Source organism: Morchella importuna (assembly GCF_003444635.1).
Source record: "Morchella importuna strain M04M26 chromosome Unknown Morimp01GS002, whole genome shotgun sequence".
Lineage (NCBI taxonomy): Eukaryota > Fungi > Ascomycota > Pezizomycetes > Pezizales > Morchellaceae > Morchella > Morchella importuna.
The window spans coordinates 2,561,599-2,579,582 of record NW_025763399.1 but is presented as its reverse complement, the minus strand read 5'-3'; the positions used below and the strand labels follow the sequence as shown (position 1 = coordinate 2,579,582).

General features: G+C 47.4%; 4 protein-coding genes across 4 annotated transcripts; 3 read left to right on the top strand and 1 right to left on the bottom strand.

Annotated features, from left to right (window-relative positions):
* Positions 1-1,218: 1,218 nt before the first annotated feature.
* LAJ45_01520 (uncharacterized protein) lies at positions 1,219-1,533 on the top strand (the record flags this gene model as incomplete). Its single annotated transcript, XM_046111113.1, has 1 exon — positions 1,219-1,533. One exon carries the CDS (start codon positions 1,219-1,221, stop codon positions 1,531-1,533), a length of 315 nt encoding a protein of 104 aa, XP_045976291.1.
* An 898-nt stretch (positions 1,534-2,431) lies between these two features.
* Positions 2,432-3,505, bottom strand: LAJ45_01519 (uncharacterized protein; the record flags this gene model as incomplete). Its single annotated transcript, XM_046111112.1, has 1 exon — positions 2,432-3,505. The coding sequence occupies one exon, from the start codon at positions 3,503-3,505 to the stop codon at positions 2,432-2,434; it is 1,074 nt and encodes a 357-aa protein (XP_045976290.1).
* Positions 3,506-4,834: 1,329 nt separating this feature from the next.
* Positions 4,835-13,528, top strand: LAJ45_01518 (uncharacterized protein; the record flags this gene model as incomplete). Its single annotated transcript, XM_046111111.1, has 25 exons — positions 4,835-5,957; positions 6,018-6,230; positions 6,290-6,315; positions 6,373-6,568; positions 6,641-6,870; positions 6,963-7,210; positions 7,260-7,675; positions 7,737-7,811; positions 7,872-8,081; positions 8,137-8,208; positions 8,266-8,597; positions 8,659-8,679; positions 8,767-8,901; positions 8,953-9,054; positions 9,111-9,351; positions 9,410-9,578; positions 9,632-10,178; positions 10,240-10,621; positions 10,671-10,762; positions 10,845-10,905; positions 10,958-11,191; positions 11,265-11,533; positions 11,597-11,713; positions 11,790-12,104; positions 12,158-13,528. The coding sequence occupies 25 exons, from the start codon at positions 4,835-4,837 to the stop codon at positions 13,526-13,528; spliced, it is 7,197 nt and encodes a 2,398-aa protein (XP_045976289.1).
* Positions 13,529-15,209: 1,681 nt separating this feature from the next.
* On the top strand, positions 15,210-16,616 carry LAJ45_01517 (uncharacterized protein; the record flags this gene model as incomplete). Its single annotated transcript, XM_046111110.1, has 2 exons — positions 15,210-15,526; positions 15,716-16,616. 2 exons carry the CDS (start codon positions 15,210-15,212, stop codon positions 16,614-16,616), a joined length of 1,218 nt encoding a protein of 405 aa, XP_045976288.1.
* Between the last annotated feature and the right edge of the window lie 1,368 nt (positions 16,617-17,984).

Here is a 17,984-nt window from a genome sequence, read left to right as displayed (position 1 = left end):
AGCAACACAATGAAAATAAAGACAAGAACCAAATGTCTACATCAGTCCTTCAAAGTTTCAACTCTGCCCTCTCCGACCTCCCCACCTCGTTCAACATAGCCGTCACTCGTCAATTGGGTTTCAATGCTCAGTACTAGCAGGGTCGTTTAAGTCATGACATCGCGTTTTAGTGACTTTGCTCGATTACTACTTGCCTGTATTCAGGTTTAGAAAATGATGAACAACGGGCGGATAGCACGGCGTGTCGCGCTGGTTTAGAAAGTGGGGACGGGGTTGGGTATTGCAGTCGGCGGGGACGGGAGTAGGGCCGCGAGCGTGACAGACGTCACTGCAAGCAGGATGGAGCGAACCAGGGTGATTGACATCGAGTAGGTACCCATTTCAAGGTTGAACTCTCGTGTGATGTATGCTGCGCTGTATGATAAGATCTCCAGGGCCTGCCCGAGAAGAGTGAGTTGATAGTAGTTGCTGGTATAGGATAGGAGATTGAGGGTATAGGCCGAGTAGAGTAGCTTAAGCGCTGAGGAGTTGAGAGAATGATAGCTGGATCTACGAACTTAGCTACTAGGAAGTTTGCCGTACTTATACCATCATGCAGCCTACTAGCAAGGAACACTACAGGTCAAATCAGCTCTAGTCCACCGTTAGCAAACGCAGTATCTCAGTAGTGGTCATCCAAATACATACCATGAGGCTCAAAGTCTTCCCCTTCCCTTTCACATCCATCGCATCGCACGGTGCCAGTGAGCATAAATGTAGTTGCGGTAGTGGCGGTTAAGCCCGGCACAACGCGGCACAATGCGGCACCGCCCTGTTCGGTTCGTAACACAACGTCTTATCGATAAGCTCTTGCATGATCTCTGTGCGCTAAGATGGTGAGTTGAACATTGGTTCAACTTGCTTCATGTGAAACACACCTCCGACTAATCTTATCTGACTTTACACGAGTGCAATAGGTAATAAACACGCCAAGGGATTCATCAGATTCCATCCCTTCATTAACGGTAATCAGACTGAGCCAGAGTGAGGCCGGAGCCGGAGCCGGGAAGGAAATGATTGGTTCGCGGTTCCAGCTCCAACTCAGCTTTTCCAGCCGCGAAAAAGGGCGTTTGAAAAATTTAGAGAGAGAGTGAACCGGGGTATATCCCTGCAAGCGTAGAAGTGAATATAAAAAAAATTTGAGACCGTGTTCGAAACTCCGCTCCTGTTTTCATCAAGATGTCCCAAGAATTTCATTTTCCGATTGAACCTTCACTTTTGCGCGTTGCGCAACCCCTACTCCCGAGGCCGGCAGGAAGTAGTCAAGCCACTGCGCCGAGCACCCTCTCACAGCTGGACAACAGCAGTCAATATTCTAGCCAATCTGGAAGTAAAAGATGGACCAACGAGGGCATTGAACTTTTGATCGATTGGTTTGGGTCTGATTTGCGTAACCTTGAGCTGTACAAAACCAAAGCCAAGGATGCGTTAAGCAAAATATCCAAAGAGGTATTTGACGGGAAACGGTCTGCTAGAGCAATCAAAGGCAAATGAGATAGTTTGAAGGAAAAACACCGCGAGGCAAGAGCAAGGCTAGAGAGTACGGGAGAAGGTTAATTTGATTTGGTTGCCTTGCAGGCAGATAGACAGAAGTAGGAAGGAATTAGAACCGGTTGGTTGAGTACGATATGCCCGTACTTTAAGGAGTTGGAAGATGTCCTACAAAGTGATAAATCTTACACCCCACACTACGTATCAGAGAGCGGTGGGATAAACCATTTTCAGGTATTCAACGGAAGTACCAACCAACGATTGGAGTCCTCACAAATCCCAGACGATTACGAAGATCCCTTTAGCGAAACGGAAGGGTACGAATACGAGCATGGGATCCAGCCCCCGGCTGGTGGGCAGAAAAATCCACTAAAGAGAGGAGAACCTTCCGGTGAAGGTAGACAGGCTATTAAAAGAGGAAAAGCTTTCAGGAGAAGATTTAATCCGCGAGCAACAGGCGGCACGTCTTACCCTTGACAATCAGAGGTTTTTATACGAAAAGGAGAGGGACAAAGCAGATAGGAATTCTTGATTAGAAAAGAAGAGAATCGGCACGAGGAGGCTATGCGTCGGTTTGACCTCATGACCAAGAAGATGGAAATGGATGGGTTACGTTGGAAAAGGAATGAATAATGATTGTATTTAAACGCAATCTAGCTTTTCACAGAAAGATTTGTTCAAGTGATGCGAGCATGTGATTTAGTATGCTTTCCCGTAGCAATTCTCCAGTCTGCACCCTCCTTGCATTTTCTCCAGCTATTCGTTGCGTTCTCTCTATGTCACGACCTTCTCTTTCCACCATTCGTTGATGGATATCACTCATATGAATGTCCTCTTCAACATCCCAATCCAATTACTTTTCTTCGAGTAGAAAATTATGCAATATGCAGGCGGCTTCAAACTAGGCCACTACCTCTTGATGGCTACGATCGCCAGTAATGTGAATTGGAACAGATGTAACGGAAGGAAACTGCGCTTTTAGCATACCAAATACATGCTCTATTGTGATCCGTCTAGTAGAGCTCAAAATAGCGTTGAACAACCTGCAATCCGAATTTGCAGACCTTGGCTTCTTGAACGGAGGTACCATATGCTCGGTAGGAGTGTAAGCGGAATCTCCAAGTAAATATTCCCCATCGTTGAAAAAACTATCGGAGCGTTGAGACAACTGTGAATTGGCATATACTCTCGTATCATGAACAGCAGAGGCATCACCAGCCCGGATGTATAGTATTCTTTGATTATCATTGCAGACCACCATTGCGTTCAGAGCATAAGAAGCCTTCCTATTGTAATAGAAGAACCAATCCTTTAACGGGGCGTATTGAAGGGTGATGAAGGTGCCATCAACAAAGCCAACGCAATTGGAAAAGACACTCTTTGATGCAGCGCACACCCTTTGCTTATGCGCAATCTTTTCTTCAACGGTCGGCCATTTGATGAAATCACATCGCAGTTGATGAATTGCATGAACCACTCGTCTGCAAAAGCTTATGACCGTACCAGATCCAATTCCTAATGTGTCCCCAACCTGCTCAAGTGAACCACCTGCTAACTTGCTACCTAAATGGTACAGATAGGTAGCGAGTTGATAGATGACCTCGGTCTGAGGGGAGCATGGCGAATTATTTCTAAACACCAGGTTGTCTTTTATCAGAATCAACAGTTTCATGAACGCGCTTCGACTCATTCTAAAGGCTTTCTTAACCTTTCTCCCGCTCCGGAACCTTGGTTGATTGAACCAAACAGATAGGTTGATGATAGTGGGAATCATATTTCTTGGTTGCCAGTAACGGGTGAATTGAATATGGTCCAGAAGTTCTGCTGTAAAGCTGATGGTGACTTCGGGCGCTGTCTTAGTCCTGCCTGTAAAGGGTTGAACCTCCTCCTCACCCGCTGATTCAAAACCGGATATGAAGGACCAGTCATCGTAATCTAAACAGTCCTCCATCTCGTTGAATTCGTTCAAAATCATCTCATATTCAAGCAAGCGGGGAAGTGGTTTATAAATGCTGCTATCTTCCAACAGGATTTCAAAAGATCTAACGGATTCTAGCAGTTTCAAAATCCGCCCCCTATGTAAAAGCCGTGGCATTTGAAGTACAGATGGCTGCCGAGACCGCCAAACGAAACGCGGAAACGAAACCCCGAAACTAAACTCTGTGTACTTATAGAACCATTAGTCAAAGTACAATTGTGAATAGAATCAAATCCTACCTCTGCTAAAGAGCAAACGAAACGGGAAACGGCTGCGAAACGAATCAGTTGAGATAAACAGATCACTATATTGTAATTAGTGACTTGAACAGTAGAGATAGTTTGAGGGATTACTCACTGCACCCGGATAAACACCAAACGAAACAGCGAAACGAAACAGCGGAGATAATCAGGTTTCTATACAGTATTTAGTGACTTGAACCATTGAGATAGGGAAGAGATTGACTAACATGGACAGAACTGATTATGCAACAGGTGAGAGATGTTGATGGGGCAGCGGGTGACATGATGATGGTGGCTGGCTGGGTGAGAGATGGTGATGGGTCAAATGTGGTTTCTTGCTATACTACTAGTGCGTAGCACTAAAAACACTTTTGAACTTTTTTCCATCTGGGGTCGACAGGCTGGGGTCTCAGCTTGTAGCCGTGATTCGCCAAAAAGAATTACCTGGCCCTGGCTCTGGCTCAGTCTGATTACCGTTATTCAGTTACTCTTTGATAAATACAAACACAATGAGTGATTAAAAAGATTCCGCCCCCCAAGTACTGCGAAAATAGTCGAGACTACTGGTAACAAAGATCTATTCGAACTGGAAGAATTAAACCAAGCAGCTAATAGTGTCATGACGGAACCCGAGAAGATGGAAGAACTGGAAGTTTCTTTAACCCGAAGCCATTGGGAAATCATGAGCAGTAATGAGTAGGGTTCGATGGGCATGGGCGTTGGCCTGCTCCAGATAAATATAAGTCTAAGCCCATTTATAATTAGTGTTTGGTACTCAGTACCGGACCCAGTCGCGGATCCACAGGAATGATCAAGGTTTATCATCTTGCAAGAAGATCATTACCTCCGGCTTTTTAAGGCAACCGTGTGTTATGGCTGTTTGGTTCAGGCAACCGTCCGTTACGCGTGTATGCTTCAGGCAACCGTCAGTTATGCCTTTTCGAAGTTAAAAGAAAACCGATATTTTCTTCCTACATGTACGTACATAGTTTCTACCATACAGTACCTAGGTTAAGCACCCTAACCTTCGAATCTTTACAGAAATACAAACCATTACAAAATCGGTACTAGTAGAGCGAGCACGATGGGGGATACAAGGTTTATCTCTTTCATATTCAATGACAATGACAATGAGCAGATCAGCAAGAAGCAATGGGAAGACGCGTATACCTCTTTCAAGGGCAATCCCTCCCAAATTTCAGGCTTCCTCGAGAACCGTGAGCTTTCGGGCTCGTTCATCGCCGGCTTTGAGGTCTACGGTCTGCGCATCGCAAGGTTTGTCCAACTGATTCCCCAGCATAGTAACCTAAAGGTGCGGAACAAAGAAAAGGAAGAGCTCGACTTGCAATTAGGAAAGCTCTTGGGAGGACATGTCATCAAGAAAATCATCATTCCACTGCTAGACCAGAGATATCAGCACCTACACACCCGCGATGCTTTGTTGGAGCTCCTGTTCTCGACTGTGTCACTCGCAGATAGAAGTATCTTTGATCAACTTGCATCAGGGCTTGGAAAGGCGCGAGCACTCCTTGGAAGGCTCATCTCAGATCAACGCAGTGACAATCTGATAGGAGACTGGATTAAGTGCGTTGGATCAAGCAAGGAAACAATGCAGGACTGGGTTGAAGTTTCGGTGGATCTCGCGAAGAACTGTGAGAGGGATCACCGGGTTTTGTCCGAGATGGAACGGTGGGACCTGCTCACCACTCTTAAACTTCATCTTCGGCAAGCCTACAATTCTGGAGCATCTTCTCAAAGAAAACACTCAGTTGGAACATTGCAGAGTGAATCACGAGCCTCCGGTAGCAGCAAAACTGTTGGTGTTAAGGGCCGTCGAGTGTCTTATACGCCCGCCGCTATTGCGCCAGGAATCTCGCAGGATTGTATTGCGTTGCTTAGCCAGCTTAAGATTGCCATCCCTTCCTCAGTGAGGGCTATACGTGATACCATTGTCCACATCGAAACAAAGGAGACCTTTCCCATTCTAGAGGCTTTATTGGGAAGCTTCTCCTGCCGTTTGTGCTTCATACGTGGTTACGGAAATACTTCGGAGGCTATTGTTTCCCCTGTTCACGCTGACTTCGAATCGCAAGAAGACGCGTTCGAATCTGATTCCTTTGAGGGATTGCTTGGTGGTGGTCTGGGAGTCTGGAAGATAGCTCTTTCGACACAGGCACTCAGAGACCTTAAACACTCAGGGCGGGAGGGTACGTTTTTCTAGAATATAAAATGTTAATAGGAATGACATGCTCACAAATACCGAAAAGGAAACATTAATCATATCAAGAAAAAGCTAGAAGCTCTAGCATCTGGTGATTGGGCTCGAGGTGCTGTTGCCGGGGAGGTTTCTAAAAACCATGGGGACCATCACTTCAGAGTTCCTGTGTATCAAGCGTTTTACGGGGCCAACGGGCGTATCCTGTGGCAGGTTGATGTCGGGTTTGACGAGAAGTGCAATGCAGATAGCCAGATCGTAAGAGGTTAGATTTTCCAGCGCACTCCTCATCTATATTATTTAAGCTGACAATGTAATTCCCAGTTTGGAGAATTGGGGACGTCAAAGAGGTTAGTTGAATCCCTGTTTCGGTTCACCTGAAGCCAGATCTAATAATTCACTCATAGATTAAAAATTCTCTGATTTCGGTATACCGCGCCCAGAAAGGTTTCTCGCTGACTCGGGCCGCGCGTTGCAAAACGAGACCGTTCGACAAACAGAAAAAGATAAAACTCCCAATCGTATTCGATGACATTAAACGGGAAGAACGGGATAAGACGGAGTCGATGGATGAACGATTACCAGAAGACATGCTCATCTCAGGTGGGTGTCATTAGAGCCCTATGTCCTCAGTACCTGTTGATCGCTAAAAAAGAAAAATTTGCCTTTTGGTAGGGAAATTCCATACACTCACCGTAAACGTTCTGGAAAGTATCCTCCGGGGCCAACCCCAGTCTGACTTCCCTTTCGATGTCACCGGGAAAGAAGTCGAGATAATCAAAAATAAGAACGCAACGTTTATCCTTGGGAGAAGCGGTACGGGAAAGACGTCGTGTTTGCTTTATAAACTAATGAGTAGATATCTGGCCCGCAATATTGGTCAGCCCGAGTCTCCAATGCGTCAGGTATAGAATTCCCACGTCTACCTTATGACCTAGCTTTCCGGTGGTGCGGGCGCTCAATTGCTGTTACTGATCCTCATGAATACGATTTGCAGCTACTACTCACTCGTTCTGAACCTCTCGCACGGAAGTTGGAAAGCGAAGTTCAACTATTGATAGATTCCCAGCTTCATCGAGTTAAGGCAGGATTCAATTATCTTGAGGATGGAGCAGATATCTCTCTCCAAATCCGGGACGGTATGGAAGAAGACACAACTGAAGACTTTTTCTCTCTGGAGAAGGAGAATTTCCCTCTTGTTTGCACATTTGGGCATTTCCTGAAACGCCTCGAAAATACGATCAGGTATACCCCCAACTAACCGGGATCCAACTTCATTTCTAACTCGATACAGAGGGAAAGACCGCAGGGCCGGAGTAACTGAGAGGTCAAGACGCTTGGTGGACTATGTTATATTCAAGGAATCTTATTGGGCACATTTTCCTGCGAGTATCAGGGGTGGACTAGAACCGGACTTGGTTTTCGCAGAGATAATGGGAATCATCAAAGGCGCCGCATCGGTTTCAACGGGTTTGAAACCACTTTCGAAAGAGGAGTACCGAACGATGAGCCCCAGACAGGCACCAACCTTTGCGAAGACATCTGATAGGGATACGGTCTACCGAATCTTTGAGCGCTATGAGAGTACGAAAGCGAATAACGGTGACTATGATGGAATTGACAGGGTTAGGGCTATAATAGGGGAGTTGGATGAAAATGTCTCACTCAGACGCAGGCTTGAGTCTATATTCGAGGAGGTATATGTTGATGGTATTAAGTCTGCGCGGACCCTTATCTCACCACGAATTCGAGAACTGATGTTTGGATGTAGAGGTGCAAGATCAACGGCCCCTAGAGATTGAGTTGCTCCTGAATCTTATTCAAAATCCTCGTGGAATTCATTTTGGTTCGTATCAATGTCGCATGTACCCCCATGATAAGGATATTGACATTTGAGGGGGGACAGCTGGGGACAGTGCACAGTGCATATCCAAGGATTCAACATTTCGATTTGCGAATCTAAAGGCATTATTCTTCAATCACTTTTCAGCGAGCCGATTCACCAGAATAGATCCTTCCGCAGCAAAGCCCGAGCTCTTCCCCTTGTCCCGCAACTTTCGTTCGCACCAGGGAATCTTATCACTTGCATCATTTGTGATGGAGCTACTGTGGAAAGGTGAGTTCACCCTGGATTTCTTCTCGGGGGTAATGTTGACGTGCTACGTATAAAGGCTTCCCGGGCATGGTAGACAAGCTACCACCAGAAATCGGCCAGTATCTAGGACCAAAACCTGTCATTTTTAGTATGTAACCTTGATTTCCCCTAACCTCCAATGTCCTGTTTACATAGTGTGGGATAGTTGGCTCGGATCTCGTTGAATTTCTCCAGATGGCGGGCAAGCGGACAGATGTTGGAAACCCAGCGGTAGAATCACCACAAAACGGAAGTCCAGCGAAACAAGTTAGCAACCAGCAGATCATTATCATAAGGGACCACCAAGGCCAAGAAGAACTCCAAAGCAAGCTCGGTGGTGGGAGCTTTGTGTTTACTGTACTCCAGAGTAAAGGGATGGAGTATGACGACGTGTTTCTTTACAACTTCTTCTCCTCTAGCCCCTGTTTGAAGGCGTTCCAGTCCCTGCAGGAATTGTTAGTTCCTGGTGCAAACCCATCGTATGGAGCAACTCACATGGTAAGTATTAAGTTCGTCAAGCTTTGTGGTCAGAATTAACATACGCTAACCGTCGCAAAAGAACATGTGCTCCGAACTGAAGGTAAATCCCGCCAATATAACCCAGCCCCCCCCCCCCCCCCCGGCCCAAGAAAGTAGTCTTTAATTTACTCACAATATACCTTATTAGAGCTTATACGTTGCAATCACCCGTCCTCGCAATCGCCTATGGATATTAGAGAGTGACCCAGGATTTATTCCAGAACTCTTTACGGAAAGAGTGCCCGTTCCACTAGTGGATATAAAGCCTTTCAAACCCGGAGAGGTGTGTTTCCAACAGTCTTCGTCATATATTAGGTCTAACAAAACTCCCTAGATACTATTCATGATGGAAGAGGTTCGCCCCACAACTGTCACGACTGAGAGAGAATGGATAGAGACTGGCGACCAATGTATGGACCGAGGCCTTTTTGAACAGGTAAGTGGTTCTCTCTGGATACCCCTGGTACGAGAGATATGTTGAACGCTGTCTAGGCACTTCGGTGTTATAACAATGCAGCTGATCGGCAAAAGATCACGCTGGCAAAGGCTTGTATTGCTGAACAGAAAGGAAAAGAATGTCAAGCACGAGGTGATGGCTTATCCCACACATACTTCCAGGATGGCATACTTCACACATACTTCCGGGATGCCAGTGATAACTTTCTTGAGCTCAATATGAAAGAAAGAGCGGCGAGCTGCCTGGAAGCCGACAGAGACTGGGAAGCTGCAGCACGTAAGATAACATTTCTAATTTCCGTGATCTCTAAAATAGCGCTAACTACAGATTGTAGGCCTGTACGGAGAAAGAGGTAAACACGAGAAGGCTGCTAGTTTGTTTGAGAAGGCGAGAATGTATGAAGAAGCAGCTGTCGAATACCATCTGACCAACAAAACGTTAAATGCACTTCAGTCGCTTCATAGAGGGAAGCTGTATGAAAGACTAGTTGAAGATGTGTCCAAGTATGAATCTATGCACCCCTGGGCCAACTAGGTTACCGGGCTAATACAGGCAGATACCGGCACAAAATCGGAGACGGGGATAGGAAGTCTTACGCTCGTGAATGCAATATGCTCTTGAGACGAAAAGAAACGCCACCTTGCATTCGACCATCTCTGCGGGAGCTCGCCTTCAATATGTTCAACACCGATTTGGAAAAAGAAGAATTCCTTGCAGAATACGAATACAAGGTGGAGCTGTTGGAATTCTATCTCAAAAGGGGAAGACTCCTAGATGCTTTCCTTTACTCCACCAATACAGGGGTTATAGATACCGCATTAAACCTAATGATCGACCGGGTGGAGAAAAATGGCAATTTATGGGAATGGCGTGACCTGAGGGATATTTTCAGCCATTCAGAAATAGGTAGAGTACTTTGCCAAATATCAACAGCTTCCGCTACAGGTGTAGACCTAAGCTGCGAGAAGCGCTTCTCGGGAAAGAGCTGGAGTCGCCCATGGGAAGATGTGGCTACAGTAGCCGGGCAGTACTTCAAGACCGGTAATAAGTTAGGCCGGCGTACCATTAAAGAGGATTGGATAAGGGATTATATGGATACCACAGTAAGATACCTTAAAGTCCAGCTTTATACCTATAACAATACTGACTCGACCTTTTCCGTAGGTTTCGATCAATGTTCCCTACTTCCTGAAATTCAAAGAGGATTTTGATTTAGGCGGTCTCCCAATCGATTATATCTCTGGGCTGCAAGAAATGATCGAGGAGGTTAAGTCGGGGGGTAAAGATCTTTCGAAAGGAACACTTTGCGCTCTCGGTTTGCTACACAATCCGGGTAAGAGCAAACCATATATAACGCTGAAGTGGTCACCTCTGTTGCAGGGTGCCAGAAGGGCAAAGATGTTTGAGTTCGATGAAATGGTGAAGGCCGTATTAGACTATCTCTCGGGGCAAATAAACTTAGCCTGCTCTCCGATTCAAGAGAGAGCGCTGGTATCATGGAAAGGTCTTTTAAAACAGGAGAAATGTCGTTCCTGCGTGAACCAATGTAGGCCTCTCCCATCAACTATGAAATAAATCTTTATTAACTTCTTTAGTCGGATGGGATCGGCCTGAGAAGGTAGGATTTCGTGGGCCGAAATGCTCGCACACTGCTATCCCGAGAGTTCAGTTCGAGAGATCCGTGCAGGTTAGTATAAACCCCGCGCGAACGGAAATCAGCCGTCAAGGCTGTACCTAGCTATAAGGTTCACAACTAATGCGATCTTTAGGGACTCCTATCAACCATCACCTTCTTCATTAAGCTACCTGAAGGGTACTTTACGTTGCAAGGTATGACCTCCGTAAAAGAAGATATTGTATCGATAGCTTACTAATAACATAGATGAACTGCTAAATATTCTATTCACCAAATTGACTTACCATTCTTCTTTTTTCGAGGCTTCTGGGGCAATCGCTAGCGTACGTGATTGGCTACGCACAGCCGAAGCCTCGGATGTCCTAGACAAGCTTCAAGACCGTTTCCTTCATCGCTGGGCGGTTACAATACATTTAGATATTGGAAGCAAATATGATTTCGTATCGCTATTGGGAAACTACCAGCCTGCTAGATGCCTAGGTAGGCCAGACCATATACTAGACTTCTACCATTTGTGACGCGATTCAGTGTGGAATCTAATCCGGGACACCAGACTTTGAACAGTATGTCCTTAATGAGGCCTTGACTAGCCGGCCTTCTACGAACACATCAAAAAGCAAGCAAGGGGGTCAGAAGCGCCAGGAAGCAGCAATCAAGAGTTGGGGCGATATTTTTGGTTCTCTGGCTTATCCTGGTGTTAAGAGTGGGAACCACTCCCGGGCACCAGAGCGACCACAAGACTTCGTATACCATACCTTGATCCAATACCACTCCCTTCACCGGTGGGAAAACTCGTCCCAACGCATTTCTGTGGGAAAAACGGTACATATCCCTCTGTCCGCCCATAATGAATGTGATATGCTAAAGGCCAATTATGTGTTCTAGTCCGAGAAGATGGATAGTTTACTCCAATCGTTATCCGACCTGAACACGCTCACACAATGCTTGTCGTTCTACCACGAGTCGGTAATCACAATATACGAGGAGATGTTGACATTTCTGGTAACGAAGCTCATTTCTCCAATACTTTCCATATAACGATGGCTCATTTTGTTAACACTTCTCTGGGAATCACCAGCTTTTTTCAATCAAAAAGACAGACGTTGTTATCCCGGAATCGTGGGTTGAGCTCCATTTACCCCAATGGGAAACATCCTTGAGGACCTGCACTGAAATTGAGCAACTTTGCTATCAACGGATACTTTTACGAGTGCTTTTGAGCTTTTGTGACTGGATAATCAAGCTTGAAAGTGCGTCTCAGGCTAGTAAATCGGGAGAATCGAGGATCTTAGCTCGTCGAAGTGTCGACCTTCTAGTTGTCTCCCTTATAAATATCGGGACAGCCGGAGCATTGCCGGTCGGATATAAGGATATGTGGTCGAAAGTACAAAAGGTATATATCTCATCAAGGACATCAGTACTCTTCGTTTCGTTAATATTTTATAGGCCTTTAGCTTTCAGACGCTCGGAACGAGCGGAATCCCAGGCGTACGACCAAAAGACCTCGTCAAACCCCTCACTCGAGCCTTCAAGCACTATAATGGAAAGGATGAGATCCTGATCTATGTACGAGAGGGCAGAACCTCCCGGCATGTAGAGGCATGGCGTGGCACCGGTGCCCAGTTCCGATCCATGCCGATACGCCAAAGCCCGCCAGATCGGCCGAGCGGGAGTGCTTGTGAGATTGACAGCATCTACCTTATCCAGGCCTGGTATCGAAGACAAAAAACCAACCTTGAGAAACACAACTCGCACCTGAGAAGTCCCACCGGACAAGGCGTCAAACATCTCTACACATTTTGCAAATCCCACGAAGCCGAATTTTCCTCGCATCGGATGTTTCTCGAGTTTGTCGCCGTCATTATGGTTGAGGGACTGGAGCTATATCTGGCTGTGAACGTGCTTCTCTCGCAGATACGCGGGATGAAAAAGATTCGCGTCGCGCGTAAATTTGAGGAAAAGGCACACAGGGAAATCAACTCCTACGAGACCAAAGTACAAGCCTGGTCCGATATTTTCTCCCTTGATATGCCCATCACGCTCACTCTCGAGGCGAGCGCCTGTCAGAAGATTCTTAAAAAGGAACTGGCACTCTGCAAGGAGCTTGGGGGAAAGGTTCCCGACTCCATACGATGGCTCCAGAAGCCATTCAGTGTACCGGTCCCGGCGCAGAAGGCTGACCCAGTCAAGGACCGGTCCAAACCTGTGCAGATTGAAAAGGAAAAAATCACACCGCCGGAGGTTGTGGCGAAAGAAAAGACAGATAACGTACCGTCCGCTGGGTCATTGATGCAGTGGACGGGTAAGGTGGGGAGAATACTAAAGGGGAAAGATCAGGAGATGGAAAGTGAATATGATTTGAGCAGGCAGAAGAACAAACGTCATGGCCGCCGAGACTCTCAAACAAGCTATAGCACTCCGCCAGCCCAACCTGGGCCCAGCACGGAACCAATGGGCAGCGGTGGTGGTGGTGATGGTGGTGGTGGTGTGATGAAATCCAAATCAGTCGAAGTAACTGATCCAAGAGATCGACTAGACCAAGACATCGCGGTTCAGCCGATCCCCCCCGATCAACAGCCGGCTATGCCAATCCCCACTTATCAACAACCAGCTATGCCGCTCCTCACTCATCAACAGCCGGCATATACAGCACAAAGGGATGTTGCAGAGAAGACGTTAGTAAAGAAAGCGTGGTCGGACGTAGCAAAACTAGATGTATTGGAGGGTACGAGTCTAAGTCCTATTGCGCCGGAATATGTACCGCCAGAAGAGTACCGCCTCCCCGGCGCGTTCGATGACGACGACGACAGCTGGTAACTATAGCGAGGTTGCAGCAGCTACATGGTAGATGTAAGCTCGAATTGAAAAAGGAGGCCCTCGTTAGATGGGTGATTATAAATATATGTGGGGCCAAACACATGTATGCATTATACTACAATTATATTCTCTATTGTACTCATACCATGCATCGATATATCGCTCTCGTGGCTACATGTGTATACAAGTATAGATATAGCTCCCCATATACAAACTCCGAAGCATATGGACCGCGTATTCAAGCTACATAGTGTCGTCGCCTGTGGCAGGCCCTGGGTTCGTAAGATGCAACAGCCGGGAAGGTGCATCATATGGCATCACTCGCTGCCAAGACACAAATATACGGGAGGCCCCTTGTGTGTGTTGAATTAGGGGTTGCAAGCTAATGGTAGATATGTATATGCCTATACCTAGCTAGCATCCTCTGGCTTGTAAACTCGTTAGAATATTAGTTATATTTACATGCGTTAACCAAGGAACGGGGTATGGTAATGATAGACTGGTATTCCCTCAAAGAACAACTCTATCTACATAGGCATGAGTAATATGACGCGACCGGCCCACCAGAATAGTATATCAATCCATTAACAACAATCACGAGATGGGTTCATGACAACGATGCATCATGAATTGTCACTCGGGATCGCGAGTGCTATTTCATGATTCTGTATCCGAGTGATATATTATGATGATATTATGGCACAGCTAGTTAACTGGTATAACAGGAACGTCAGGAACGCGTAAAATACTCTGATAGACGCCATCGAAAGACAGAATCTAAACTCTTTACCCCCACCTTCACGGGTATTCGTGCAGTCATACTCACCCAACGATATATGATCTTGAGCTATCATAACACCTCAGGCGTCTCCTTGGGCAAGAGCCCCTACATTCCAGGTGCTCCGACTCTGATAGAACTCTATGCTAGATATCTGTATATTACGACGATACTAAGCCAGCTCTTTATCCGCGGCTCGGGGCTGTTTCGTGTCCTTATTATTCTTGCATCAGCAGTACTGTGGACCCGAGTTGGAATAAATTTTAGATATCGCATAATGGACCTACAATTTATAGTTGCTCATGATAACCAGTGGCCCACCAATAGGCTCGACCAATCAGGATCACTGCTGCTCAACAAGGGCCGGCAGCGTAGCGGTGAGCGATTGAAGCCCTGATCTGATCGGCCCTAAAAAGTTAGTAGTAATGGCACCCGTGCATTTCGAGGGCCGAATCAGAGCTCGCTTAGGCGGGCTGAGCTAGATGCATGGCTACTCCATCTCGACCGCGCGCTGTGTCGATATGGCTTAACCCGAGTGCTGCCAACATGAGAGTAGAGAGCAGAGTATGGTTATGTATCGCGTAACACAAGACAAGCCACAGAGCTGAAGTGACACTCGTCCAATGGCACGACAACACAGGGCGCCACACGAATAAGCAACCCTGCGGTGCTCAGGCCCCGATGCTGTGCTACGTTGGTAACGTTACATCGTGTAACCTTGTGCGCCATTGGTCCAGCGTGTGTGTGTGTGTTGGAACTGCTGAAGAACGGGACTGCCCGTGGGAAAAGAAAAGAACAGCTGTAGAGTGGAGTATTTATATCATGTCGCCCTTTGAATTGAAAATCACCACACCCTTGACAAAAAGGTGTACATACATATATCTCGTACATCCTACCCCCGCCATGATCGACCCCGGAAAGGTAACCTACAAAGGCGAGAAAGGGGACGTCATCTGCCGGCCCAGCCACTGGTCCGACGTCGCCATGTTCTTCCTCGCCAACTACGCCCTGCATGCGTTCACCGTCCTCACGGACCCCGGCAGTGGAGCGTTCATCACAATGTGCGACTGCGTTCGCGCCATCCTGCTGCCCTACACCGGGTCGGTCAAGGCGCTGATCTACATCTCTGAGTTTGCGATCGGGGGGAAGACGACGCTGGAGAGGGCAAAGCGGGCACGGGCGCTGTGTATGGTTGTCCCGACGTCTGTGGAGTTTGGGAGGTAGGTGATATCGAGCCTTTATCACGAGTTGAGTGACAGAACGTATTATAATATCGAAATTGCCACAAACATCATACCCCGCCTCCATTCCTACCTGGAGTCGAGTTGCCAGATTCACCCAGGAGATCCTCCATGTGATATAGATAGAGAAAATAGTCTCCCATGTCTAACAATCACCCTTTGATATAGCCTCGGTCCATTCTCACCCGACTACTTCAACATCCACGGCCAGCACCCCATCCCCGTCCTGCGCTTCTCCAACCCCTTCAGCAAAGGCTACTGGTCCTCCCGCGGCCGCCACAGCATCATCGGCCGCCACACCCGCCGCGACGACCTCATCGTCGCCACCGTGCCCCCCAGCTTCAGCGTGCAGCCCATCCTCGACGAGAGCCAATACGACTACGAGATCGCATCCAACTACAGCATCCTCAAGACCTTCGCAGCCATCGTGCAGATCGTCTATGGCTGCTACGAGCTCTACGAGGCGCGCGGAATGCAGGTCGACAGCTTTGGCTACGCCGCCTACTCGCTCACCGTCATCCCGTACGTGTTCATGTCGTTCCTGAACCTGGTCGCGTCCATGTGCCGCCCCAGCTACCCGAGCCGCTACCTCGTCTACTACCGCGGGCCGTACGAGGGCTGCCAGACGTCGTGGCACGAGAAGGAGGCGCTGCAGAACCTCGAGTCGGAGGTGGCCGGCGCCGTGGGCTACGCGTATGGGCTGTCGTGCGAGGGCGGGTATCCGGACATCACGAGCACGGACTCGGTGCCCATCAATGTGCTGATCTTCGTCCTGCTGCTGGCGCCGTACATCCTCATCTACGTCCTGACGGGATATAATCAGGGACATAGCACGCTGACGCAGCGGACGTGGCTCATGTGCTCGCTGGTGCTGGGGCAGCTGTTTACGGTTGTGGCGCAGCATATGATATATCCGATACAGAGGTGGTTCTTTGTGCGCCTGCATTGCTCGCTGGATGATAATTTGGTGTATGCGGGGATCTCGGTTGTGCTGTCGGCGCCGACGGTGGGCGCGTTTGTGCAGGTGGCGTATATGATCTTTCAGGACGATGTGTGCAGGAAGATATGACACGCGTATGAGGTATCTCGACGGTATGCTACTCGGTATCCTCTGGGTTTCTGGTTTGGGCATTGCCAATTTGTAGACTGTAAAATGTTAGGTTTTAGTGCCATGACCCATTATATATACACTCCTAAATTCTGTTCACGCCTCCTCCGAGGCCTAGATAGAATTCCACCTAGCTAGAGGAAAGAATTCGTCAATGCAGGACATCAACGATCAAGACATGTAGAACATGCAGTACAGTGCATCAACGGCGTTGTTGGTAGAAGAAGGCTTTAGTTTATTCCTGTAATAAATAATTTCGCTGTATCTCATCCCATCTTTCATATGTCATGTTAGAGTTCCATCTATAGACTAGTCTGTCTTCTATGTATTCGTTTTGAACACTAGGACTGTCCGATTTATTACCTTACACAAGTAGAATAAGAGTTTCGGAATGCCTCCAATTATTGGCGGCGAAAGCCACAGTATTCCAGATTTGCCACACGGCTAGTACGTTCCCCGCAAGGAATAATCGTTGAGCTCGGTATCTGGTCAATGAATTGCCAAATCGATCTGATTACACATACTGTAACCTACCAGATTTAGGGGCACTCCCGGTCGGGTAGATAGCACCAAGACCGAATACAGCCATCGAACGATAGTTATAAGCACTCGTGATATCTTATCGCATGTTCAGTACTCCCCTAGCCCTCCTCTCAAAAGAAGATACCAGCACACCCGATGACGGAAACCTTACTCCTATCGTGGCCTACTCTTCAATCTCCCGCCGACCTGCACGCAACGGAATCGACAACACTGATAGCGCTCTCTTCCCGACGGTATGGGTACGGAGGTTGGATCACAGGCGCTCACTCGCGCCAAGACTTTAGCATGGCTGCGACTCCAGCGCTGGCCTCTCGATAATTAATTGCGTGTGCACACCACCACTTCCGCGACCAGGAGGTCTTGCTTCTGCTGAGAATCTCTCCCATGTAAATGTAGTACTTCCCACCTTTCTAGTAGTAGTTGGCACTACGTTTAGCCATCAGCAGTAGTTGGCTATGGCTGCGCTGCTATAGTTGATTATTTTTTTTAGTAGTGGTCTATTTGGTATCTCAGTTGCTGTTCCACGCAACTCGTAAGAGTGATTGCTGCGCTCGGTCAGTTTTGTTATAGTACTTCCCACATCCAGTACTTGACTCATGGTTCAGATGCTGGGGCATTTACCGATGCATTCTGGCATTCGTATATCGATGTACATATTTGTTGCTTCATTTAACGATGCGTTTTCCGGTTTAATTACTAACTCAGTGGTGCACCTTCGGTGTCTGGTTCCCATATAATATTTCTATTTGTATGTAAGAGTAGTACACCATTTCAACACACGTTATT